Source organism: Seriola lalandi, unplaced genomic scaffold (assembly GCF_002814215.2).
Source record: "Seriola lalandi dorsalis isolate HSWRI2012SDOR001 ecotype SW California unplaced genomic scaffold, Sedor1 jcf7180002054278, whole genome shotgun sequence".
In the NCBI taxonomy this organism is placed as follows: domain Eukaryota; kingdom Metazoa; phylum Chordata; class Actinopteri; order Carangiformes; family Carangidae; genus Seriola; species Seriola lalandi.
In genome coordinates, this window is record NW_019524831.1 from 321762 (window position 1) to 348665 (window position 26904).

Below are 26904 nucleotides of genomic sequence, written 5' to 3' on the forward strand. Positions count from 1 at the left end.
CAACAATAGAATAAACCCTAATAGATGTATGTGCTTTTATTGTCCTGGTAATTTAAATTTTGCCTCACTACGGGCAAACATTGTGTACAACCTTGTCTTAAATGTCAGTGTTTTCTGTTAAATTTGGCATTACTTCAAAAGACATCCAATGTCAGTAATTGGTACCTGTTGTTTGCTACCATTCCTCACTATCCCTCGCTTTTCATACATTTGCATTTATCCACAGCTTTTCCTTTCTTTACCCTAGCACATTACCTCCCTTTCATTAGTTCACTGTATATTTTGTTTTTGTGAAAATTCTGTGGTAATGTGTGCCCAAAAGTAGCTTTTATGTCCTCTACTCCATATGTAAACAAACACAAGTATGGCAGATCAACCTCTAAAATACTCTTACTGCTCTACTACTCTGTGTGATGTGACTTTGATTCTAAAGCCTGTGTCATGCTCTTCATTAGCCTGAGTGTCTCCCCACTGGCTTCTATAAATACCCATAAAGCTTTCTTCTGTGGTATTCTTGGGTGCCATCGGAAAACTGAATCTTTGTTGAGTCAAATGAACGAGTTATGTGCTTGGTGGTGTTGTTTATATAGTCCCAGCCCCTAGGATTGAGATAAGAAACTGAAAACTTAGAAGGCAGTAGTTCACTTTCTTGTATCTCACAGTAGCAGACACCATCAGTAGCTTCTGTCTGCAACACATAGAAAAGAAGCATGACTGCTAATTGCATGTTAATGCCATGGAAAATGCACAGAGATAAGAATTAAAAACAGTGGACACTCTTTTAACAGTTGTAATATTTGTCAACAGTGGATTTGTTTTTTGTTGAAACTGGTTGTTAACTGTTCATTTCTGTCTGTCTAAACTGGGATTTTTCACACCCAGGTGAACAAGACAAGAAATCTGTTATTGTTAACTTGTTCATGCCTTGGATGGTTTGAATGTTTTAACCATGTTTGGGAAGACATTTCATTATTAGTGTTTGTTTCTTTTTTTAATTCACCAGCTCGTTGCCAAATAGGACAAACACCACAGTATCCAAAGAAACAGATACTCCAAATGACACTGATAGGTGCTGGCTTTTGCAGGGCAGACGCTGAACAACACCAGTCCAGTGAAGTGGTAGATGAGTGTGAAAGAGAGGGATGACATTTTGCACGAGCTCCTTTCCCTAGTCAAAGAATTTTCCATGGTCCTGCCAGGTTGCCCTGACGACACTGGTGACAGCCATAGGCGGACTAGCCATCTGGAGTACCATGAGTTTTCCCGTTTGGGCCTGTTGACCTGTGGGCCGGTGGTGAGCCAAGCAACACTGATGCAAAAAAGATTTTTACAAGTCTTTGGTCCTGTAGATTGTCTGGGAGGACGCACTGTGTCTCTTCCCACCTTTCACAGGCAGCTGCTTAGTCAGTTCATACTTTGGTCGTCTGCTGCACCAACTTGAATTAAGCAGAAAGTGACAGGTTGGGCAATTGTGACCTTGTAAAGAAACTGACCAAATTGGGAAAAAAAGAGTAAAAATAGAATATATTGAGACAGTTGTTATTTAATAAAGCAATTAATTAACACAATTGCTTGTTGTTGAGTTTGAGCCCCAGTATGCTTGCTTATTAGCAAGGTACTATTAGCATGTTAGACACTGCTTTTTGGCTTACGAACACATCTGACACTGCATTTACTGGTATAGTACCTTTTACTTGGGATTTATGTCTTTGTTTGACACATTTAGCAAAGCGTCCTCTTTGTCAAAGCTTTCCTCTTACTTTAAAGATATCGTAACCACTTCCATGAGGGTATGAACCTTTTGTTTGATTAACTTCCTCATCTTTGGTATGGGGTTAATGTAAGTTCACTGTTGAACTCAGTCTCTTTCTTTATAACCATTTTGTATTAATCATTATCTGTGACAACCTACAAGGAAAAGATAGTCAGATTAAGTGAATTATAAAGACCACATACTGGTAGCCATGTCAAAGCCAGTCTATATTTATCATTGTTAACAAATAAAACTTTACAGCGAATTGGCGATGAGGGATCATTTTATTGCCAGCAATAAGTTCTGAACTGTGCAACTCTGGAAGGAAGAGTTTATCGTAAACATTTGTGCAGCCAGTGATGATTCCTGTTTTATTCCGTATTCTCAAACTCTTATTGAGAATGTTGAATTCAGTGTTAATGATTAACACAAAATTAATTTTGTTGATAAAAAAAAATCGTTGCATCTCTAGTATTTTTTTATAGAATATTTTATCCTATGGGTGAATTTTGCGTGTGCTTGAGTGGAGGATTCATCTCTGTAGTGAGTTAGTCTGGGTCAAAAGTTCAGAGACAGTTTTTTTTTTTTTTTTTTTTAAATCCCTGCTCTTTCCTTCAGCTGCTGGCCTACCGTCAGCTAACCTGTCTGAGCTTTGGCACTGTGCTACAGGCCGGCCATATTCTGGCAGTTCAAGAAATGTCTGACCAATAGCACACACACACACACACACACACACACACACACACACACACACACACACACACACACACACACTGCAAACCTCTCATCTGGTTAACTCTCTTTCCTGAGCAGGGGCTTAAAAGAATCAAGCCAGCCTCTGCTTTCTTTTCCTCTCTCCATATCATCTTTTCTTCCCGTGCGTGTCTCGACTGCCAGAGCCCATTCATTATCAGCGTGTGCATGTGCAGAGGGCTGCTGACGTTGTGTGTGTCGCTGCAGACTGACGTCAGCAGTGCCCTGCTCCTCTCCATACAAATGCCCTGCCTGCCTGCCATTGATACCTTTTCTCTGCCCCCCACGCTCTTATTAGCGTCTTTTTATCAGTTCCAGCACCTCTCACACCACACTGTTACAGCCTAGCTAATATGACACGCAGGTGTGACTAACCGGCCGTCTAATAGATTGTACTGGTTTATTGACTCCTGTAAGGAAATATTTATGACTTGTCTCATGCTAAATAATTGTGTGTATGTGAAGAGTTATTTCGATGTTTACTATTTCTTGCCTGTGCATTTAAGTGCATGCATTAGCGTTTCACTGTCTGTGTTATTGTCTGTTTTGTCTATGTGGGTCTGTCCTTGTTTGCTTTGTATCTGTACATTCAGGCAGGTGTGCATAAATATAGTGTTATATTTCCCTTGTGGAAATACCTGCACCATAAATAAGCCTCATACACATACACATGTGGGTGTGCACAGTGTTACACAGAATGACAGATACATGGGATACAGCCATTCTAACAAGCCCTATCTGTGTCAGCCTAAAATTAAAAATAGAGAACTGTGTGTGGGGTAGAGAAAATACGCAGGCAGTCTGACATGGTTGCAGCCATGTTCCCATATTCTCAGTTGTAAATATAAAATTATGATATTGATGTACAATATTATTAGCAATTGCAAACATGCTCACAAAGTCTGACGTCTTTCTTTACTCTTTTTAAATGCAAGTTTGGGTTTATAGCATGATTTACAGTCCCCCACTATATTGTTTACTTTCCTCTGTCCTAACTCTTAAGCTTGCAGTGGATGAAGTATTTAGATCCTTTACCTGAATAAAAATAGTAATGTGATATTGTGAAAATACAAAAGTAAAAGTACATATTACTTATCATCCTTTTAGATAATCTTCATTATAATTCTTATTTCAGATAAATAAACATGTTGTAGCAAGTAGAGTTTGGGGTAGTTTTAACTACAGCTTTATATACTGTTCGGTAGTTAAATCTAAAGCAATGCACATATAATAAATTACATGATTCATATCTTAATCTACACAAGTATTAGATAAATCTTGTGAAGTAAAAAAAAATGCAATATATCCCTATAATCGTGGATTGTGATCATAGTTCCATTATTGGTTAGCTGAATGCCACGTGACTGAGTTGGAGTTTCCCCTTTTGCTGGAAATAAGACAATATGCTTACTGCAACATTCGCTTCTAATATTTTCTTTATTCAATCATTTTCCAAGTAAATGTTGATGAAATCACAGCACAGTCTTTGTCTTTATTTTTTATTATTATTATTATGATTATTATTATTATTTATTTATTTGTTTGTTTCTGGTTGATTGTGTGAGACGACGTCACGTTTATAAAATCAGGATTTTAGCAGCAGCTTGGAAATAGCTTCATATTTATTCCGTTGTCTGACAAAATGAGAACAGCTGACTGTATTAAAATACTAATAATATGTGAGCACAGAGTAGGAGAGAAGCCACAAGAGAAAGGGCTGAAACCGACTGACACTATGCTGAATACAAATAATGCAAATGTTGTTTACAGTGTTTCCACAACAGTTTTCAACAATGTCCTCAATTTTGCACATTGACCGTGTGGTCCAGTGAAAAATCATATACCAGGTTTTGACCTAGTCTTGTTAAATGTAGCTGAGTAGAAGTATAAAGTAGTATAAAATGGAAATGCTCATATTGCATGATATAATGTGTTTTGCAATGTGCTTTTGTGTCTGTGTGCATGCATGTGTCTACAGGTGTCTAAGTGTCAGCTGCTGAGTTGTGTGTCTCTGTCTATGTGTCCGCCCTCATGTCATGTTTTCATAACATCACTAGAGAGAATGTCTCTCCTGTTCATTGAAAGATTGTAATCTCATCACATGCAGAAGGCCCTCGCTGTAAATAAGTTGTTGCTTGGCACACACTTTAATGGTGGTGGTTGGTGGTAGGCGCCCATACAGCCAGCTTTTCCTGTTTTCTGAGCTAGGTGAGAGTTAGGGAAGAGTCCATGTTTTTGTGCACAGATAACATAGAGGTAAAGAGAGGAGCATGCTGTAATGGTGACGTGTTGACAGATTGTACACATACTACGCTATAGTGTATGACACACTGCAGACATTTGAGTGTTTCACTGGGTGTGTGCTGCGTATGTGATTACGAGGGTCAGTAGAAAATGGAACTGCCAAAACACAATCCTTTGGTTGAGTTAAATGAAGGCCAAACTCACATTGTATCTAGTTGTGTTTGTGTCTGTTTTTAGAAAAAAAAAATGTCTGTCTGTTCCGTCCTTTACTCTCCATCCCCTCCTTAATGGCATCCTTTCCTTCAGCTTTTACCCGTCTCCCTCTCTGTTTCAGCCCCTCCGTGTCTCTCCGTAAACAAGCAGAAGGCCAACAACTCTGTCCTCCAGCCGTCTGCCGCCATCCTGTTGCCATGGTGTATGGAGCATTGTTTGCTGGCCTCTATGTCGGGTTGCCATGGCAGGGCTTATTTGCCATATTAAATGTTTGGCAGCATTGTACAGATGCTGATGACAAACACCCAACATCCCACGTTGATCAATGAATCAGTTACTGATTAGAGGAGATGGGGCCGAGCCACTGATCTGTTTAACAACCATAGTTATAGATTTAATGTACAGCATGTCTTACATGCTGTAATTTGAAACATGTAATGTATAAAACCAAACATTACAAACAACTGCAGAAAAAGCATAGTATAAGAAAACAAATATAAGTTATGTTTTGCCATTTAAATATGGGACTTGTGAGACAAAAGTGGGACTTTTTCTTATTTATTTAAAAACCTGCTCTTGTAGCTTTCGAAAACTGGTATGTGCTGTTTTTGTAACCAGACAATGTACAACACTAGTGGAACAGTGCATTTTAACCAATTAACTCCAACTAATTTAATTTAAAGCATTCCCCAAATAAAGTGAATTTGTTTTCCTAATAATAAAAAATTATATTATAGTGTCTTGTAGAAGCTATCGATGTTCTGTTATGATGTTGATGCACTTTTCACATCTTTTATGTGATATGTTGTGCTTTGATTATTCCTGACAATATGATGACTGGCTGAGAGCCTTCACAGTGGTGTGTGTTTACATGTTCGGTTCAGGTTGTTGGTGTTTGTGGAGGTCCTTCTCAAATAAGGCTTCAGTGTCTGTCCCCCTTGTGGTGAGGGGTAGGACTGCACAGTGGCCTTGATTTGTTTACTGTCTGGGTTTTACATGGCAAACTGATGTATTTCTCCCAAATAGACATGTAGGGAGATCTAAAATACCATGGGTGTCCTCTTGTCACCTCTGAATCGCCACATTGGACTTAGACTGATCACAAATAGCAGGCTTCATGTTTTCATGTGTTGCACTGTAAAAAGTAATAGATGTCACTGCTTTCACTTAAGTGTGCATGGCTGAAAAAATGCAATGCACATTTAAAAAAAATGTGCGAATGAGTAAAACTATAAGTGGACGGTATAACAGACCTAGTTAATTGCTATCTTAACTAATTCATTCCTATAAAATTTGTATTGTATTTATAGTTAACATAGAAAAAACTTAATGTTACACAACTTTGCACCAACTTTGACTGTACACTGCTGTAATGTGTGAGGGCTGTCTGGTTACCAACAGATAATGTGGAAATGCTGCCAATTGACGTAGTTGCAGCTAGATAAGATCTCATAGCTCCATTGTAGACGCACCATGGTGGTTTTAGTGGTTTGCTTTTCTTCTTGTGCTTTCAGTGAAAGGCCTCGGCCTGCTGTCGCTAAAGCAGTGTGCATTAGCATACCTGTAGTAGAAAGTGCATCATGTGGTGCAGGAAATCCTTAATGTAAACTGTTACTACACTGTGTGTTTAGATAACAGGCAGAATAGACTCACAGAAGCTCTGTCGCTCTGGTGCTGACCTGCCAGTGCCCCGTACTGAAAAGCCATGGGGCTAATGTGCTCAAAGTAGAGCACAGGTCAAAGCCTGTGCTCTTTCTATGTAAACACATTTCATATTCTCTGTTATGCACCAACACATATACAACGATGACATTTGACTGACAGTTATTGTGTCTCTCTTGTGTTTTTTTTCAGATGATCTTGTGGGACTGGGATCTGAAACACTGGTACAAACCACAGTATCAGGTCAGTGCTGTGTTTGTTTCAACTCGCATGTTTAAAGGTACATGAGCGTGGTTCATTCAGGTAACACACAGCTCATACAGGTCTTCTCAGATAGAGTGGCCTCTGTATTCCACCTGCAGAGGCTGTCTATAAATCACCTCTTGTACATTCAGTTCTGTTCCTGATATTTGGTTTTTGGTTAGGCAAAATACACATTGTGTAAAACCTGGCATACAATGACCTTGGAATCGTTGTCATGCCACATTTTTTTTATCTCACTCAGACATTCTTTGTCTTGTTTGAACTATTTGTGTAATCTATCAAAGAATTTAGCTCCCACAGACCAAAAGTCATTATTCCTTCCTGTTAGACAGGGCAAAGCCAGCAAAAGCAAGGATTACACTTATTTTGTGACAGACTGCTCTTACACTTTATGGGTATTATTTCACTTCAGACATTAGCATAGCACTACACATCTCACCTCATATGAGCTCTAGATGTAATGTGTTTTCCTTCCAAAATATTATAGTTGTTGTTACCTTTTCTGTTGTTTTAAGAGGCTGTATTAATAGCAGAGACAACAGGAGAGGATTGAGGCAGGAGAGGAAGTTAGAAATAGTAACTATCAGCAGAGTCAGCTATGAGAAAATGGGATTCCTAAAAGAAATGAAGATGGAGCACACTGGAGTGTAGAAAGAGGTGGGGGATCCTCATCAGCATTGTGTGCCTGATGTTGTTGTTCCTACAACAGCACCACTATTCCAAACAGCCTTTTAGGTTAGTGGCATGAATCAGTAGATTAGCACCTGCCTGTTGTCCATATCACAGTACACTCCAGCAGGAAACCTGTAGAAAACACTGTCTCAAGCCAAAAGCCAAAATTTTGGATCTGTTTTCACATGGCAAGCAAACTGACAGGGCTTTTCACAAAACTTTCCCACAAACATTTTGAAAACAGAGTACTCTGCATGCATGCCAACAGGGTGCTGCACTGAAGTGCCTTTGCTTCCATGTATCCTAACCTGTGTGATGTACGTGTGCATATGGCAGGGTGCAGTGAGCGGCAACGGCGTGGATCTTTCAGTCATCAACGAGGCCAGGAACTTGGTGTCAGACCTGCTGATGGACTCGTCTCTGTCGCCACACACCATCTCAGCTCTGCGCAGCATCTCCAGCCTCATGGGGACGTTCTCGGGCTCGTGCCGCCCCAGGGTTAACCCCTTTACCCCCTTCCCAGGTTTCTACCCCTGCGATGAGGTGGAGGACTCTGTAGAGAGGAGTGACAGGAAAACCATTAAGGTGGGTGCAAGCATTACTACTGCACCAAGCTAGTATGGAGTTACAGGCCTTTTCGGTCATAGTCCTGGGACTGAATGAATCTTAATATAGGAACTAACTCAGCCACTTAAAGTTCCTTAATCAGACTCTTGGTTGCACCTCCAGTACAGTAACTATGCAGCATTGCTGTCTGCCCACAGTGTCATGTGTTATGAAATATTAAGTGAATTAGTTAACTAGGTTTTTTTTTTTTTTTAATCTTTTTTGTTTTGAATTCTTCCCCTTTTTGTCCTATTTGGAATGACCAGCCCCCATCTGATGCACTTGACACTGATAACTATCACTGAGTCGTCCTGGGAAGGGCGCTGACTGACAAGAGTCATGTAAAATGTCATTTATTTGACTCTTCAGATACCACAGCATCACATAGCAGTTACTAACACCATGAGAAAGGATTTTACAAGTGTGGGAAGTTATTGTAGAAACAGTCATTTTATCTTCCATCTTAATGATTGCAAGGTAGATAACAGATTTACGCCATTCGCAGGAATGGGAATCGAGCACCGGCTCCAAATTGTCTGAGCTATCACAATTGAATACCTCAGAGCTTATCAATTTGTTTAATCGACGTTGGCATGTTTTTCTGACAGTTTACGCTCATTGCAAAACAATGACGTCAGACTCATGTTTTCTGCGCTACATGGGCTTAAATGCCAGGAATGCCATGTATTTGACCCTCTATGCACGAGTGCCACTGCTACCCAACCGAGAAGTACGTCCGTAACCAGGGTAACGTAATGTCCACTGTGTGTATATAAATATATATATAACAACATTAACACCACCCTGCATGGCTTAGCAGATGAACCTAAATGACAGCAGTTAAACAGTGAATCTTTTGCATACCTGAGTCACATACATGCCTTTTTCCTACTCCGTCTCACATTGTGTTCAGACTCAGAGAGTTGCATTTTTGCCACACGGAAAATTGATCAGGAATTGTTGAGGGAACTGATAAAGAATTGGACCAATAAGCAGAATCGATAATGACAGTGGTATCAATAAAATCTTATAAATTCCCATCTCTAGGCATTCACATATTTGATTGGCCAAATGTGTTGTGTTGCCAGATGATGCTGAGCCAGGTTAAACTTTTTGACCACAAGACCGGCCTGAAATGAATGAGTGAGGCCGCGTTTTGTTTGACTCACATTAGCAACGTCTTCATTTTGTGTATAAAACGTAAATCTATACTGGAGACTTCCTTTCCCAATCAGGGTTTGAGCAGCAGAAACAGCCTCCCCACCCCTCAGCCCAGGCGGAGTTCCACCTCCTCCACGTCCTCCGCACTCTCCCCTCTTGACTCCACCTCTTCACGCTGGGAGCGCAACAATGGCAAGAGACCCCACGCTGACCTCAACTTGACCAGGTACCGACACAAACACAACACAAACTTCACCACCCTACAGAAACACATTTGGTCTTCAAAATTGCTCACACAATTCTGCCCAATTTTGGATCTGATTAATGGCTGTTCTTGCAAGATCTGAACAATGTGACTGTACTCCAGCTGTGGGAAACCAAGTCTGCTGTTTTTTCTTTGGTCAGCCTGAAAAAAGTTTTGAATGGTTAGCTTAGTGAGTTTTGAATAACCATGAAATCATCTTCACTTTAAAAATAGTAATAGAAATGGTACACTTCATAGGAAACCAGGTCGCCTGTGTATTATTCATTTTTACTGAGAGGATCGCATAAGAAATGTAGCTTACCATTAGTTTTGAATGGAGAGGGCAGATTTGACAGTAAATATTGTTCTCTTTTTGCAGACTTTACTTTGGCCTTTGTTTATTTTACATCCTCATGATGCTACAGTCTATCAAAGCTATATCATATCAGTCGCCTCATGTTCCCTATGCTTCGATGTACTACAAAACATTTCATATGTCTGATTTGATACTTTTCCTCACAGCTGATTGGTGAAGAGGTGATTTTTTTGTTGTGAAAAATGAACATAAACAACTGCGTTCAGGTTTGGTCCGTTGCCTGTGTTGTGGTTTGAAGCTGTTTATGTGAGACTGAAAAGCCAAAGTTAGCTAGCTAACCCACAAAGTCCTGCGTCATGGGGCAGAACACAGCCCGCTGTCATCAGCTGAGAAACAACAGATACAGATGCTGTCACAAATTACAATGCTGCCTGTGCCTTTCATTGCCTGTGATTGTGTTTCTGCTGTCATCAAAATGCACCTGTAAACACAATGTGAGTTTCAGCCTATGCAGAGAAACCTAAAGCAGAAGGAAGCTTTAACATGTCGCAGGCTTGTTTTCTCTTCTGAGTGTTATAATAATAATTGTAATAATAATACTGTTAAAATGTAGTGTTATTAAATCAGGTTTGTTCAGTAACTTTAAAAATGTGTTGCACAGCATACAATTTCCCTGCACTGCAAACTTGCTATGTGGACACTGTAGGTGTAGTGTCTATTTCTGTCCACAGGATGGCAGTATAGGACTAGCTGTGATGGCTGATTAGCCGTTTTGAGTTTAAGATCGTCATGTTCTTTTTGTTTCAGAGACGTTAGAAGACTCATTTGACAGAGGATAGTGTAGCTTTGGAGTGTAGTGTTTTGTGCACCAGATGAAGCAAAACAACAGATTGTGAGACAGCTTCCAAAGAGTATTCTTTGTTGTGCAAAAAGTTGGGTGAGAGTTAAAAGTTATTTGAATGGGTGTGTTTTGTGCTTCAGTTCAGGTCTGTCCAATGGGCCCAGTGCAAACCTGCTCACCATTCCCAAGCAGAGGTCTTCCTCTGTTACCCTCACATACCATGCAGGGCCCAGGAGAGCAGGTGAGACATAAAACTTCCAGAAGACGCTACATTTTGGTTAATTGCTGATATTCTCACTTAATATTGTTTCTGTCTCTTTTCCTGCGCCCCCCTTCATCCTCTCCAGGCACGTCTCCTAGCCTGAGCCCAGTCACCTCACCAAGCCACAGTCCCCCCGCAGTAGGTACGGCTTCTTCATCGTCACTCGTCACTCGATCTCCTGTGGAGTTCCCCGACACGGCTGACTTCCTGACAAAGCCGAGTGTCAACCTGAACCTGCACAAGCCCTTGGGCTACACCCTCAGCTCCCCCGATTTTCAGCAAGCTTTCCGTAGCCCCTCCTTCTCTCTCTGCACCAGGTGAGACCCGCTGTATTGAAGTGGCATGTTACTGTGTCATCATCCATCATCCACTCTTTTAGTCAGTGGTTATACCAATAAAGTCTTGTTGTGTCTGCCTGTCCGTCTGTTTATCCTAGCTGTGGTCGTCAGATGCTCAAGGGAGTTTCCAGCAGTGATACAGGGGAATCTCATCAACCATTTACCAGTGAGGCTCAACGCAGGCGTTCAGGTAAATATATCTACATATAATGAACATTATACAGTGTAATAGAGTGGTGTCAGATAAGTGCTATATAGTATTGGGGATTGAAAGAGAAACACTTCTGCGAGCAGTTTAGAGGGTTCATTCTGCTTTGTGCTGGAATCCAACAAGAATGCAAGTTGATGCACAAAAACACAGGCAGAGGTGCAAACACATTTAAGTTATTAACTAGAAAGTTAGGACTGTATTAATAATCTTCAAATTAGTAAATGTAAATATACTATATACATGTAATTCACAAGTCCATTCAAAAGCCATTACATTTTGTGCCTGCAACGTTGTCATTTAAATTCAATTCAAAACGCATGAAAGTAACTTGTTAAAAAAAAAAAAAAAAATGTATCTCACATGTAGGCATGTGTGCATGTGTTCATATATTCTTCCCTTCACCTTGCTCTGTGCACGCAGGAGGTGAAGGGCTGGATTTCACAGGTGAGCCTCTGATCAGGGAGGAAAGCGTGACGGAGGAGTTGTCTGGAGACGGGAGGCCAGACGTTGCAGGGAACCAGGGCCAGGCAGAGGAGGAGAAGGAGAAGAGCCCGAGCGGCACAGACAAGCAGACTCAGGAATCAGAGGTGTGCTTGATCAGAGGGCTTCTGCTTAAAATACGGACGGCCTGCTGCAGCACAGCACATGGGACAGTTATTCCATTTGTCTTTTTATTTCCTTTCCCATAAGCAACCACATCAACCCTGGCTGCCATAGTCACTTTTCAGGCTTTTAGCTCATACTTTTATCTAAATTTGCTTACAATTAAGCATATTTTAGGGATTCAGTTTTCATCATGAACACTTTGCTTTGAGAGTTGAGACTACAACAACTTAACTGTATTCTTTACATAGTAACATCAGGTTTCATTAGCTGACTAATCTTCCCTGTCATCCCACTTCATTCAGCAAACGAACTTTGTCATTGAACTTTTCCAGCTGTCCAAAATGCTTCATGATATGCTTCATTTGTATAACATCTTCCAGATATTCTTTGGTTAGTGTAGTCTATTTCTCTATATTATCAAAAAATCTAATATTTATTCATATTTATTTATTTATCATGCAGGTTAGGGTTTACATGTTCAGAATATTCTATGTCAATGGAAATAATATATGTGCTAATCTGTACAGCTTGTGCATGTCCGTCTCCAGGGTGAGCAGGAGTTCAGACTAGATCCCATGCTGGAGGAACATGAGGCGCTCATGGAGAGGATGAACACTTGGAACTTCCAGATCTTTGACCTGGTGGACAGAACAGGAGGGGAGACCGGAAGGATACTCAGCTATGTTAGTGCAACAAACACAAACCACCCATCTTCTGTAACTGTAGTATTATGTGCCTTAATGAATAGATAGATAAACAGTTCTGTTAAGTGTGACATTTTGTCATTGATGTCTTAATGGCAGCACTTTGAGTCTTGTAGTCTAAATTAAATATTCTGGTTATGTGAAGAGTTTAAGAGTTTAGTTTTGTGTGACCATTCAGATTTTGTAATTTTGGTGAACAGAGTCACAAGTGCAGTACTGGTACAGCTTAGTACAACCTGGAAAAGGTGATATATTGTAACTGTAACATTATGGAGTTGGTGTGGTCTTAAATAATGGCCCATCACATTAGCTCTTCAGCAGCAGTACAGTTTCTTAAAGGTTCCCAAGAGAGACCTGTTCTAAATAAGTGTCAAATCACAGACATACAGCATTGTAAATGTAATATACAACACTTCAATTACAATCATTACAAAGTTCAGTAAGTGATTACATTTCAGAGTTTCAGCAGCCTGTGAACTTCTTGTCTCTGCATAATAATGTGCACACATTTATTTTAGTGCTTAATGTATTTTAATGTTCCACTGAACATCAGTGATGGTGCTGCTTACTTCGTTTTCTGACTGGTGTTTCAGTAACGCTGGCTTGTGTTTCCTCAGGTGACATACACTCTCTTCCAGGATACGTGTCTGTTTGAAATTTTCAAGATCCCGGTGAGGGAGTTCATGACATACTTCTGTGCTCTGGAAAATGGCTACAGGGACATTCCCTGTGAGTGTTCAAGAAATTCTGAGATGGAACAAGTCTGTTTGTTTTTGTGTTATCCCAGGATGTGCGTGTGTATTATTGGAGGAATCAAATAGCTATTGTGTGGCTGTGCTAAGATGCAGCTTTACTTGGACTGATTATCTAAAATTTCAAATTACCACTGGTGTTCATGGTAAAATAGACTAATTAAAGCTCATTGTGGTTAAAAACATACAGATCATAACCGGGTCCATGCTACTGATGTGCTCCATGCTGTCTGGTACCTGACCACTCGACCAATCCCTGGGTTCCAGCAGATCCACAGTGAGCATGTGACAGGAAGTGACACAGGTAAACACCAGGGATACAGGTGGGCCCACAAACTCATTGGTCATAGATTATTGTTACAGTTTGTGGAGCACCGGTTGTAATCCAGACATACGTCTGCACAACATTCATTCAGCGTCTACTCACATTGCACTGAATTGACTTCTTCTATGTCATCAATACATTTTTTCTTTTTTTAAATAAACATGATTTGTTTTATATATAGTTGTTCCATGTTGCTTTCCCAGTCTATAAAAATATAATATATAAATATTAAAGATATATCTGACATGTAAAATATAGTCATTAATTACTTAAAAACATTGTGTCCTACCAATCCTAATGAACGACTTGTGGAAGAAGTCAGTTTATTAGGTGGGTGAATGTGCATTGATAAGGATTTATGTCTGCAAAGTTAAACAGAACAGAAAAAACATATCTCTGGTTGACACTAAGGGTCAAATGGGCGTGGTGCATTTTTGATGCCTCGAGTCGGCTCACGTTCACAAAATAATCTTACTAATATTCCTGAGTAGGTCATATAAGTTTTCCTCCCGAGAATAAACTTCTGCATTATTGGAATTCCTGAACGGAAAGAATCTTGCCTTCTACTTGCTGTAGCGATGAAGAGAAAGTTTTAGGCTTATCATTATTTTAACCGAGGCGTTAAGACAAGAGATTTATTTTTTTGCAACATCTTCTTTGGAAGATTTAGACAGATTTTGAGAATCCAGCACCAACTAAAGAAATAAACTGTATTTTAAAGTGTGCCTACTCTTTATCCTTTCCTTCTGATAGCACCTGTTTGGAGGTGCGTATACTGCTGATCTACAGTATTAATCGCCCGCTCTCTGATGTCACCAATACAGTAATTCTGACTGATTCTGTTTGTAGGTTTTAGTAGTCTCTTCTTGGATGTGGCCTTTACTCTACAGAACACAGATGGCTTGGTTTAAAGATTCCCAGTCTCGTCTCTGCTGATAATATTTTAGCTCTATTAGAAATCATCAGAGGCTTATCCACTGACGTCTGCCACAGAGGCTGCCAGAACAGCTGTCATTTGATAAGAGGGGATAGAGAGGAGGGGATGAGAAAATGGCAGTGATATGAGAAATTGAATAAAACAGTGAATAAATGAAAGTAGAACTGTGTGTGTGTGTGTGTGTGTGTGTGTGTACATGGCCATATTAAATTTTCTCTCTGTCCTCCTTTTTTGCATTTAATCCAATTTCTGCTTAAATTGTGGAATAAAGGTGGGGAAAAGCTGCAGTTATAACATGTTTTTCCAAAGACGCCAAAGGTCTACACTTTTCATTGACATCCACCTTGTTTGCTGTCACATTCCAGATTCAGATAGTGGGATCTCTCCAGGCAGGATATCCTACGCCTCCTCAAAGAGCTCCTCGATTTCAGATGACAGCTATGGCTGCCTGGCCTGGAACATACCTGCCCTGGAGCTCATGGCTCTTTATGTAGCAGCTGCAATGCACGACTATGACCATCCTGGTCGCACAAATGCCTTTCTAGTAGCCACTAATGCACCTCAGGTAAACCATCGCATTTATCGATACTTGAAAGTGTTGTTGATTGAATCAACCAATTTATTATAGCTCACTGGGACGCAAAAGCAAAACTCATGTTTACAGAATCAAAGGATCACATCTTCAAAATATGGGTTTATATGCTTACATGCGTCATAATGCAAAGCCAAGCTATATATAGTATGAATTAAACAATTAGCCTTTGAGGATACAAGGTCATTATCATTATTTGATGTAAAGGTGTTGTTTGATGTCCCGATCTCTACAAAGTGTGTCTCAAATTGAGATCATATACAAGATGAGCTCCACACCACGTGGCCAGTTATTCCCATTGTGCTCTCATTGTGGTCAGTCATCTAAATGGCGAGTGAAAAGGTTAACTGTGTGTCCCAGTTTATATTTGCATTTTCACAACATGTGCATTGATAGCACTCACACTGTCTGTGTTTTGTAAAGGTCCCAGGAAAGTGGGTTAAAAGAAAGGAGAAGGAACCCTGAACCTATTGATTGCGAATGATGTTGACTACCACCATTTTTGTTAAAACGTTCTTTCTTGGTATCTAATATCCCTGAAACCGCTTTTAACCTGCTTCTCCCTTCAGCTGTACTTGCGTTTGAGCGTGTTACCTTTCTTCTTTCGTAACCAAATACACTCATGTCCCTTTTATCTCATTTATGGAGTGCTTGCTATTTTTAAATCCATTACAAATTGTGTAACACATATGCAGACACATTATGTAAGCAAATCCATTATTGACATGTAAGCGGAAATTGTAGGAATCTTCTTAGTGTGCCATTTTTCCCACTCTCATCACATGGCTTTTCCCTCCTGTGCGTTGTAGGCAGTGCTGTACAATGACCGCTCAGTGCTGGAGAACCACCACGCTGCGTCTGCCTGGAGCCTCTACCTGTCCCGGCCCGAGTTCAACTTCTTGGTCAACCTGGATCACGTGGAGTTCAAGCGTTTTCGCTTCCTTGTCATTGAGGCTATACTGGCTACTGACCTCAAGAAGCACTTTGACTTCCTGGCTGAGTTCAATACCAAGGTCTGAGTGATATGATCAGAATAGATAATTATCTATTAATTGGTCCTGGCAATTATAGGCAAACTATTGATGGAAACTTTAGCAGGATCGTATGTTGAAATTTAGTGAATAGTACGCTGCATAATGGATGCAGAAAAAACTCTTTGACCTGTTGTAACAATCTTTATAATCATCTTTGTGTGTCACTACATGATCTGAGTCATGGATACGTGAGCGGAAACAATTTACAGCATGTGAGGTCAATCATCTTGGACTTACAGTTTTGACCGTATGTCACAAGTCAGCAGATCATTTCATTTTGTAAATTATAAAGAAAGTATAGTAGGTTCCATGTGAAAAAGCAGATGCTGGTGTCTAGCCAGTAAAGCAGTCCAGCCAAATTTAAAGATTGTGTTAACTGTACTGAATTATATAAAAGCATCTCGCAGTCTGGAGTTTATGTATTTTTCACAGAGAAAACATGACATGCTCTTGCGTCTCCCACACTGTCAGTATGGCTGTTATCAAGTGCCTCCCGCTGATGACTGGGCTTTTATTATGTGTTACCGTGTCAGGATTACTCCAGCAGGTGGCATGCTCTGACGTTCACTGGCTGGCTAACTGAAGCTAGCCTGAGTAAACAGCAGTCAGCTATTGTCATGAAATGGCGCATTCACGACTCACATCATGTATTGACTCAGATCGTGTAGTGACGAGGTGAACGTATATTACGCAGCATGATGAATGCAGAAAAAACTGTTTTACCAGTTGTAATAAGGCATCCATCTTTGTCTGTTTGCGAACAGGTGAACGATGTGAACAGTCCAGGAATTGATTGGACCAATGAGAATGACAGACTGCTGGTGTGCCAAGTGTGTATCAAGCTGGCAGATATCAATGGACCGGCCAAAGTCCGTGACCTGCACCTCAAATGGACAGAGGGCATCGTCAATGAGTTTTATGAGCAGGTACAGACTGCAGGCTAATGCTGCAGAGTGTATTCAATCAACACAGACCATTCCTCTCTATATATTCTCTCTATCTGAAAGCAATACTTTAAACAAGATTATATTCTCATGGTTTGTACCCTGAAGTAATCCCACTCCCACTGCAAACACCTTCAGACAGAACACAGGACTGACACATTTGTATCTAATCAAGGTTACAAATACAATAAACCAGGTCAAACACAACAAAGAGAAGATGAACAGGAAAATGGACAAAAACAAAAAGCAGAGATGAATAATATTAGTGTCATCCCTGAATCCCTCTGTGGTGTATCCCTTTTAAAGTTGCAAACTTTAAAAAGATATAACAGTTAAAAGATGACTAGAAAAAAATCAGTGAAAATCTAAGGAGGGCCTTTCAGCTCAGTTCATTTCATAATTCACTCTAATGTTCCCTTTTGGAAATTTGTCTTTCCACAGAACAGAAACACACAATAAAACGTAACAAGTGTCAGTCAGAAGGTGTAACAGTAATATCATTCTGCTCCTCTGTGATTGTGCTGTAGTTTGTGTCTATGAGGAAACTTTAACCCTTATCGTTGTTTTTGATCCGCAGGGAGATGAAGAGGCTAGGTTGGGATTACCCATCAGCCCCTTCATGGACCGCTCCTCTCCACAGCTGGCCAAGCTACAGGAGTCCTTCATCACCCACATCGTAGGACCGCTTTGTAATTCCTACGATGCTGCTGGCCTACTCCCTGGCCACTGGATTAATGAAGCGGGATCAGATGAAGATGATGAGGAGGGGCAGGTGGACACGGACTCAGAAGAAGATGAGGATGAGGAAGATGAGTTAGAGGATGAGCTGGCACCAAGTAAGATTTGATACCTGGTCATTTAAGTAGTGTTACCTCACAGTTAAACCAATCAAGATTTTCCTAAACATATCTTTGCCTTTTGTCGACTGCAGAAAGGAGGAAGAGCCGCCGCAGGTTGTTCTGCAGCATCATGCAGCACCTGACGGAGAATCACAAGGTGTGGAAGAAGATCATCGAGGAGGAGGAGAAGAGCAAAGAGCTGGGCAAACAGCAGCAGCCAGACAGCCTGCTCCCCAGCCTGCCTGCCGGCCTGCCCGTCTCCCCATCAGATGACATCCAGGTCATCCAGGAGGAGGAGGAGGGAGAGGAGCGTCAGTAGCAGGAGGACGAAGGAAAGAACAGAGATGCGTGAAAAAGAAGACGAGAGGCCGTATGAGGGCATTAGTCCCTCAAACACCTGCCTTTCACCGAGACAAACACAAACAGACATGAGAAACACACGCAGACAGTTGACAAACGCACATAAAACACACTTTGCTCCCTCTTTCCCTCACACATACACACACATGCACACACACGCACACACACATATATTGAAAGATTCACTGTGCAGACACTCAGATGCTTAAGCAGTCACATTGTTTTTGGAGAAACAAAAAGGCCTTACTACTGTGAGCGGATCCTTGCTGCAATGGTGGGAGCCCAACTCCTATGCACTTTCACCCCATGGAGAGTCGAGTGCACCCAGAAAAAAAAAAGAAAAAAGCACCAGAACTGAGGAGGAGGGTGCAGAAGACGAGAGTGGACGGGATCCAGCATTAACTTGCCCTCCATGGTAACCCGGCTGTGATGCTGCCTTGAATGCAAAGCGCTTACACCTCCCTTAGGTACAAAACAATTCCTGTCTATTTAAAAAAGAAAGGTAGAGGAAAAATAATGAAGAAAGCGACATCATCAAGTGATTGATACCCTTTACCAAAGTGAACAGTTCAAACATGGAAAGACAAGAGACTGAGACTGTTTCAGCCTCAATGTCAGGTATATTTTTGAATTATATATATACATAAATATATATGTATATATATATCAAATGTGCCTGTCTGAACCTTTACTGAGTCCATATTGGCCCAGAGCCTAGGCTTGTGTAGTTCTCTCTCCTTGCTGGCGACACGAAACACTGTATCAGACTCAGTCACAGAGACATTATTGAAATGTTGACTGATTAATAGCATTATATCTGCATCATTTTTGATGCTTTTACTCATGTGTACCACCCGTCTTTTTTTTTTTTTTTTGATCCTTTAACTCTCCTTGCTTCATTTTGTGTGTGTGAATATTTTTTGGCGGGAATGTGATAGAGAGAATGAGTAGGGAGAAAGAGAGCACATTTTTAATTATTTTAGTGTGTAATTTGTATGTATGTTTGTGTGTCCTTTCAGTAATGGTTTCTAATCAGTGAAATGTCCTCTGGTGTTTAACATGTTGCATTCAGATCAGGAGTGCTGTTTCAATGAATGGATTCTTCATTTTCCTTTTTGATTCTAAGTATTTTTTTAAAGGTTACTCAGGATTCACGCAAAGTTTAATAATTATTTTGCAAGAATTTATGTCATTAATATGAAATACACTTTAAAAACTAAGAAAATTAAAAATCTGGGTGACTGAAGTAGTTTGTAATCTCTTAATGAACAACTTGACTACAAACAAATTCAAGCAATTGAAATCCTCTGTGACAGAGGAACATACAGTATGTGCTGTCTCTTGGCCATTCATACACTGTTTGCATAACCTTTTTACAACCTCACTGGAAAAAAGCTTATCTTGATTGTCAGCAGACTGCAAATGTCTCTCCTGCAGCAACACAACACGTTGTACAATTTTGCAGTTCTTTAACAGTATATTAGGTAATGTTTTTTTTTTGTTTGTTTTTAAAATTCAACGTTCTCTGCATTGCTTTTTAACAAACAGTACACTGTCTAAATGTTTGTGTTTCAGTCCGCCAGCAGACACTGATATTTAGACAAACTGAAAGTTCACCCATCTCTCTTTTTTCCTCATTTTCAAATTTTTTGCCAAACCCATAACTCGGCCAGTGTGTAAAGAAGGGATCCAGGGTTTCATTTCACTTTACTTTTGTTTATATATATATATTTTATGACATGCCATGAGGCAGGTTAAAAAACTACTAGTTCTCTATTTTTGTCTCTAAGAACTCTTGGCATTCCACTAGAATAAGACGTTTTATGAAAGGGAAGGCAGAATTGTTGCCTAGCTCCTTTATCACCTTATTAAATCATAATCTCTGGAGAAAATGTTAAGTAAGCAGTGTAAATCAAGTTAGTAATATTTAAAGACAAAAAATAGATAAAGGTGTGCACATTTTAATACCAAACAAGTGTTTAGCCGCTGTACAAAAGAGTATGTGCATATAAATATATATTTTTTAAATAATCAAATGAATGCATCTGTTTTCTACATGCAGCTGACATATTGTACATTGAGATCCTGTAATTACCATTGTGTTTCCAGAGTTTTTATCTACTTCTATTTACAGGTGTGGAACTGTGGGGTTTGGTGTTTTGATTTAGATTTTTCACTTGGTTTCAGCCTCTCCCTGTTCTGTATCATAACCACTCTTGTATTCCTCATTATCTCTCTCTATCACTGTTGTCTCAGTCAACCCAACTAGTGCCAAACTTAACCTACACACAGTAGTTTGTGGGCTGTGATATGCTGATGGGCAAAATTTCTCTGGGCTCCAGTACTGTTCATGCAAGAGAAAACACCTTGAGTCAAATATTCCACCGGGCTCAAAGTGGCAGTGACAGAGGCAAGAGTCAGAGTCAGACTCAGGTCAGAGCCATATACATTCTGACTACCGTGTCCTCAGTTTTTTCACATGGACCCATGCTGGATCATAAAGCCTTGGTAGCTCCCGACCCCACATATTCTGGCTCATTAAGTTGTAAAAGTTTGTTGGCTTCTCACTGTGCAGTCTTTCAAACCACAGTGTCCTCTAATGATTGTGCCATAAATACATCTATGAATGGTTGTTACCCTTATGTAGCATCAATATACGTACGTTTGTCTAATGTAACCATTCACCCTTATCTACATTGTGGGGGCAACTGATTTTTGTTGTTATTTATAGCTGTCATAAAACACCATCCCTAAAGTATCAGCAGTTCTCATTGATTTTTATTGGAGTGTGTGCGTGTGTGTCTGTGTGAACTCACAATATATTTTATTTAACACTGCTTTCTTTTCTTTTTCTTTTTTGTCCATGCCACCCCAAATAAACAGAATAATTTTAAAGACCATAAATACACCTATTGGTTGGTTTTATGGCCCAAATCTTTAGTTTCATTCATCAGTGTCATTTTGAGTGAAAAGGTTCTAAAGAAAAAAAAAAAAATCCACTGTACTGTAACTCAGCACCAAACAGCAGACAAAGTTGGTGACTATTTGGTGAACATAGTAGAGCATTTAGCGTCTAAAGAGCCAGATATTCCTCTCAGAAGTTTGTTATCTTTGTGATTCTGTATCAGTGTGTTTAGAACTTGTTGCGCTGCCCCCAAGTGGCCCAAAAAAGTCAGTTAATGCAGGAAATACCATCTACTCGCCATACTGTTAATCACTGGATGCACAGCACATCCAAAGGGGTGAGTGGTAAACTCAGAAAAGGGCTGACACCATAGCTGCTTTTCACCATTCATAAACTTTGTTTTACAGATTATTAAAATGAATGATTATGTTGGGTGTTTTTGCAGGCAGAAGCTCGGTATGTAGATGGCTGCGTCCTCTGCCTGTCATGTCGATCAAATGATTCTGCAAGTTCTGAGTGAGAATCTGGGGTGTTAATATAACAGTAATATATCTTAAGTCTTTGTTCATTTCAGAGTTGGGCTTTTAGCAATTTAGCCAAGGTTAAAACAAAACAAGACAAGGCACGTTTTCATTATCTTAAAAAACACTTTATGAATACACAAAATACAGCCAGTATTGCAACAAAAAAAAAGGACAAACAAATGTTAAAACCTTAATGCAGTACTTTGTTAGTACTGATAAGCACCATTTAGCAGAAATCAGTGTTGCATAGTCAGTTTCTAGAAATCCACCAGGGTTGAATTTGCCTTCTAAGAGAAAGATTTTCCATAGAGCACTATCCCTGGAGAAGGGGTCAGAATCAGTTCAGATGACGTAAATCCTGGCCCCTGTCCAGTTCTAATACACAGAGGGAGAGGGTTCAGAACTTTCTTGGAAAGTCTGATAGTCCCATTTTGCCCCACACGTACAAATCAGTGGTGCCATTTGTCTGACCTGAAGCTGTCCAGACAAGTCAGGGCTATGAACCATCATAGGTGTACTTACTATCAATCATTGACATATACATGTACCTAACCCATCACTACCGCATGGACATTTCACTTTCCAGGCTCAGGGGATCTCTGAGCTCCAGAGATCTAAATCAATAGCACACTTATGTTCCCAGGATGTCCTTTCAGCAGAGTCTTGCCGCCTCCCCTGCTGCTTAAAAGGTATTGTGCAAATATGCATCCTGCTCATTGAGAGAATTTGATAGTAAAGTAAACTGGATCACACAGTCCTATGTAGAGAGCCACCTCGGCCACTGAAAGTCCTTGTAACTGTAATGTGCCGGAACTGAACATTACAATCCAGTGATACAGTTTTATGCACCTCTATCATGTGGTTGCATTGCTGTGCAAAATAGTTAAAATTCTAGCTTGAACAGCTGAACAAGCTGTAAATAAATGTCTGATTTCCTACTTGTGATAAGGAGTGTCTCTCGAGCAGGGAACTTTCTGTTGCCTGCGGACAGCACAGATGGAGTAAGGTTTGGGCTGTAAGGTCATGCCCAGTTTGGGAGTGAGAGTGGGAACGGTTCCTGGAGGGAACTGAAGATGAAACCTCTGGAGCAAAGTGGTGAAAAAGAGGAACATCTCCATCCTGGCCAGTTGTTCACCCAAGCAATGACGCCTCCCTGAAAAAAGAAAATTCATTAATTTACACTCATACAGACACAGCATCTGACTAATATGGATTATCTGTTTAACTTAAAATAGGTTTGACTGGTGACGGTGGGTGCTGGGGATGTAAAAAACACAAGGGACTCTAGTTCATGCTCTATGAGAATGTCCTGTGATGAAGACTACATGACAACAGGACAGAATTCAGTGTATATCAGAGCTAAAAACTTTTCTAAACTTTAAAATGTGACTTATGAAAACAATTTGTGGGTAAATGAAATTGCCACTGACAGGTCACTGTCTCGTTAAAGACTACAGATAATGCACAATAATTTGGATCAGGAGTTTTTGCAGTTTTAGAGAAATCAAAAGAGACTAACCCATGGAGAAAGGAAGGAAAGCCTCGCGCCTCACAAAGTTGCCATTGCTGTCCAGAAACCTCTGTGGTGAGAAAACACCTGGATCGTTCCAATACTTCTCATCAAAGTGCACTGAGTAGAGATTCGTGATCACCATGGTGCCTTTGGGAATTGTGTAACCATTGACTTTTGCGTCTTGGGAGGTGGCACGGAAAATACCAAGTGGGACGATGTTGCAGAAGCGAAGGACCTCGTGCAGCACAGCCTCCACGTAGGGCATCTTCTGTTTGTCCTCCAAAGTGGGTGCCCTCCCGTTCGCCAGGACACTGTCGATCTCTCTGTGCACCCTCTCTTAGCACAGAAAAACAGACACCACCATCAGGCATTTGCGTGCGTAACATTACATAACAATTACATTTAAAGCAAACTCAAACAGTCAACTAAACTGTAAAGACATGTGCATCAGACAGTGCATCTCATGGTCACACTAGAAGTAAAATGTTCTCATATTGGGACGATGCCTCTACTGCAACTGACCTTGTATGTTGGGGTAGAGGGCCATGTACAGCATGGCCCAGCGCAGGGTGTTAGTCGTGGTCTCCGTGCCAGCAATAATGAGCTCTCCAACTGAATAGATGAGGTTTTCATAGGAAAAAGTGGAACTGGAGTCTCCTGCATTCTGCTCCAATTCATCCAAATATGCATCAACATAGTGACGAGGTACGTGTGGCACCCTGCCCTGTGAAAAACCCTTTATAACCTGCAGTAAGAAGTCATAAACCTCAGCAGCATTGTGGAACAGCTTCTGGTGTTTTCCAAAGGGCACATACTCAATCCAAGGGAAGGCATTGTAGAGGAAGGCCCAGCCGCTCACTGCGAGCTCCACGTTCTCACTGAATATCTCAATCATGTGCTGGAAGTTGCGGTCGTCGTAAGTAAAACGCTGTCCAAAAATGATCAGGTTGGTGATGTTGGACACCGCGTTGGTCACAAGGTGTTTGGGGTTGAAGGGCTTTCCCTTGTGTTCATCGATGGCGTCAACAAAGAACATGCACTCCTCTGAGATCTTCCTCTGAAACAACCTCTGGCCACTGCCGAAGTAACGGAAAGAGTTGCAAGCCAGTTTACGGTGTTCAATCCAGCCTTTGCCATATTTACAATTAAGAAGGCCTGTGGATAGTGGAGAGAAAAAAGAAAAGAATTCAATCTCTTAAAATATAGATAAGACTTATAACAATAAAAGGCTAATTTTATTGCATTGTAATCATATCACTGTATCTTACCACCCATTTTGGTCATTTTCTTGAATAAAGGCAGCGATGGGCGATCAGCAAACACCTCACTCTGATGGTAAAGGCATTCCCTGACACAGTCATATCCATTCAATACCACAGTCAAGATGCCTCCCAGGTCAAGACTAAAAATCTGAAATGCACACATTGCGACATTTATACACATTTATGTATAACAATTGTAGGCATGTTGCAACATTCAGTTTTAGTGCTCCTCTCCAAAGTGAGGTTTTATGAGCCAGAAAGTTAGGGATGAGTTAAACTTCCATGATATATAACAGGACAGAGTGAATGAAACAGACTCCATCTAAAACAGATATCCAGCTCTGCACTTAAATTATGTTTAACTTTACAAATCCAATTGCTACCAAAAGGAAGTCTGTGCCCTTATATGTATTTTGTTTTGGGAGACCCTGATTTACCAGTTATTTTCCTCCAAGCAAATGTTACAGACCGCCAAATGTTAGGGCGAGTCTCCTTTGTTCGTTTCAGGAGGATTTTCCAGTGTGTGTGTGCGCGTGCGTGTGTGTGTGAGTGTGTGTGTGTGTGTGTGTGTGTGTGTGTGTGTGTGTGTGTGTGTGTGTGTGTGCGTGTGTGGAGAGGTTCATGCACCGCACAGTTTGCAGAGCACTCGGCTAGAAAAGATCTGCAGTCATGAAATACGCTGTCGGCTGAGTCATTACCTGTCCATGAACTTCACTCTGCTTCTTGAGGAAGACGTGCGGCTCGGTGGCCAGCGACAGAATGTTCCCTATCACAGGGATGGGAGATGGACCAGGAGGAAACCCCGGGGGCCTTCTCTGCTTGACGAGCTGGCGAACCAGCAGGAAAGCGAGGAGGGCGACAGCCAAACAGCCCACACCGAGCAGAGCCTGTGCGCAGGACACCGGCACCAGAGACGGCGACTTAATTGAAACCATCTTTTCGGAACTGTCTCTTATTCTCTTCCCTGCCAGACTAACCCTGCTGACTTCGGCTTCCCCTCAGACGAACTGAAGCACATATGTATCATCTTGCACATTTTCTATCCCCCGCCTCTAAGGCTAAGATTGGCCAGAAAGACAGAGTCAACTGTTGGTGAACTTTGCTCTGCTCCTGATCAATAATCGGGATCATTTTGGTGGTTGTTAGGTTGACTTCTTGAGGGGCCGGGAAGTCATTAAACTGCAGTTGATCAGGCCCCTTATTGGTTGCAAAAATGCTTCGGCTATTAAAGTTATAAAATGCATGTATTAGTTGGTCTCAGAAACACACGTGCACGAATAGCGCGTTGATGCAAGAATGAGAATAACACGTGCACAAACATTAATTGACATCATCAATTATGTAAGTACGATTTTAATATATCATATAACAGTGGAGGCGGGGGTGCGGTGGGGAGGAAACCATAGACAAAACTGCACAGTGTGCAGTGCACACAAAGTTTGGAAGCGTCTTTCCTCGTAGGGCGGTACATGGAAAATGCTGGAGCACATTTGAGTTCAAAAACAGGCTTTGCGAATGTGAACGTTTAAAACTGCAACTTCCTGCGCTTTAAAAAGAACAAGGATGGTCAGAAATAGAATCGATGAAAACAACCTGAAAAATTTGATTGGAGAAGACGGAGCAAAGACTATTATGGCTACTAAACTAGGAAGATGAGTATGCTATTAATCTTAAAAGTTTTATAATAAAATCTTCTAAGCAGCGTACCATTAGTAAGGTGTCAATAATATTTCCCTGCACTCAATGTAATTTAAGCCTAATTTGTGTAGTGGTCAAAGTCACTATTGCTTTGAGAAGCTAGAAAAGGAGATTATAGGCAACAAAAGGAAGATGTACTTTGACATATTGCTGTCATCTCGCTGTAAAGATACATCATACACTATAGGCCTATACCAACTACGCCCACAGTGCCACAGCACTTCTCTCATTATTGTACTTTTAAAACAATTTCTTTGGCAATAACTAAATAATCTGAGAACAGGACACATAGTATTTTGAATATTTTTTTTTCAGTGCAAGTCCATGTAAAGATATAATAGATACATGAGGAGGAGTTATGGACCACTT

General features: G+C 40.7%; 2 protein-coding genes across 3 annotated transcripts in view; one reads left to right on the forward strand and one right to left on the reverse strand.

Annotated features, from left to right (window-relative positions):
• Positions 1 to 21391, forward strand: part of pde3b (phosphodiesterase 3B) — a 41174-nt gene extending 19783 nt beyond the window's left edge. Inside the window, exons 2-16 of one of the 2 annotated variants that reach the window (XM_023405543.2) lie at positions 6818 to 6868; positions 7898 to 8146; positions 9403 to 9554; positions 10870 to 10970; positions 11077 to 11308; positions 11428 to 11519; positions 11961 to 12127; positions 12674 to 12829; positions 13468 to 13579; positions 13793 to 13906; positions 15230 to 15429; positions 16266 to 16469; positions 17255 to 17416; positions 18012 to 18270; positions 18366 to 21391. In XM_023405543.2, the coding sequence (XP_023261311.1) occupies positions 6818 to 6868; positions 7898 to 8146; positions 9403 to 9554; positions 10870 to 10970; positions 11077 to 11308; positions 11428 to 11519; positions 11961 to 12127; positions 12674 to 12829; positions 13468 to 13579; positions 13793 to 13906; positions 15230 to 15429; positions 16266 to 16469; positions 17255 to 17416; positions 18012 to 18270; positions 18366 to 18592 (2478 nt within the window). In that variant the 3' untranslated portion in view covers positions 18593 to 21391. The remainder of the gene's footprint in view (positions 1 to 6817; positions 6869 to 7897; positions 8147 to 9402; positions 9555 to 10869; positions 10971 to 11076; positions 11309 to 11427; positions 11520 to 11960; positions 12128 to 12673; positions 12830 to 13467; positions 13580 to 13792; positions 13907 to 15229; positions 15430 to 16265; positions 16470 to 17254; positions 17417 to 18011; positions 18271 to 18365) is intronic. The other variant, XM_023405544.2, reaches the window with a different exon arrangement.
• A 774-nt stretch (positions 21392 to 22165) lies between these two features.
• On the reverse strand, positions 22166 to 26184 carry cyp2r1 (cytochrome P450, family 2, subfamily R, polypeptide 1). The gene is made up of 5 exons (XM_023405538.2): positions 25536 to 26184; positions 24844 to 24985; positions 24098 to 24730; positions 23582 to 23911; positions 22166 to 23215 (listed from the first exon to the last, which is right to left on the reverse strand). Exons 1-5 carry the CDS (start codon positions 25770 to 25772, stop codon positions 22998 to 23000), a joined length of 1560 nt encoding a protein of 519 aa, XP_023261306.1. The 5' UTR covers positions 25773 to 26184; the 3' UTR covers positions 22166 to 22997.
• Positions 26185 to 26904: the final 720 nt, after the last annotated feature.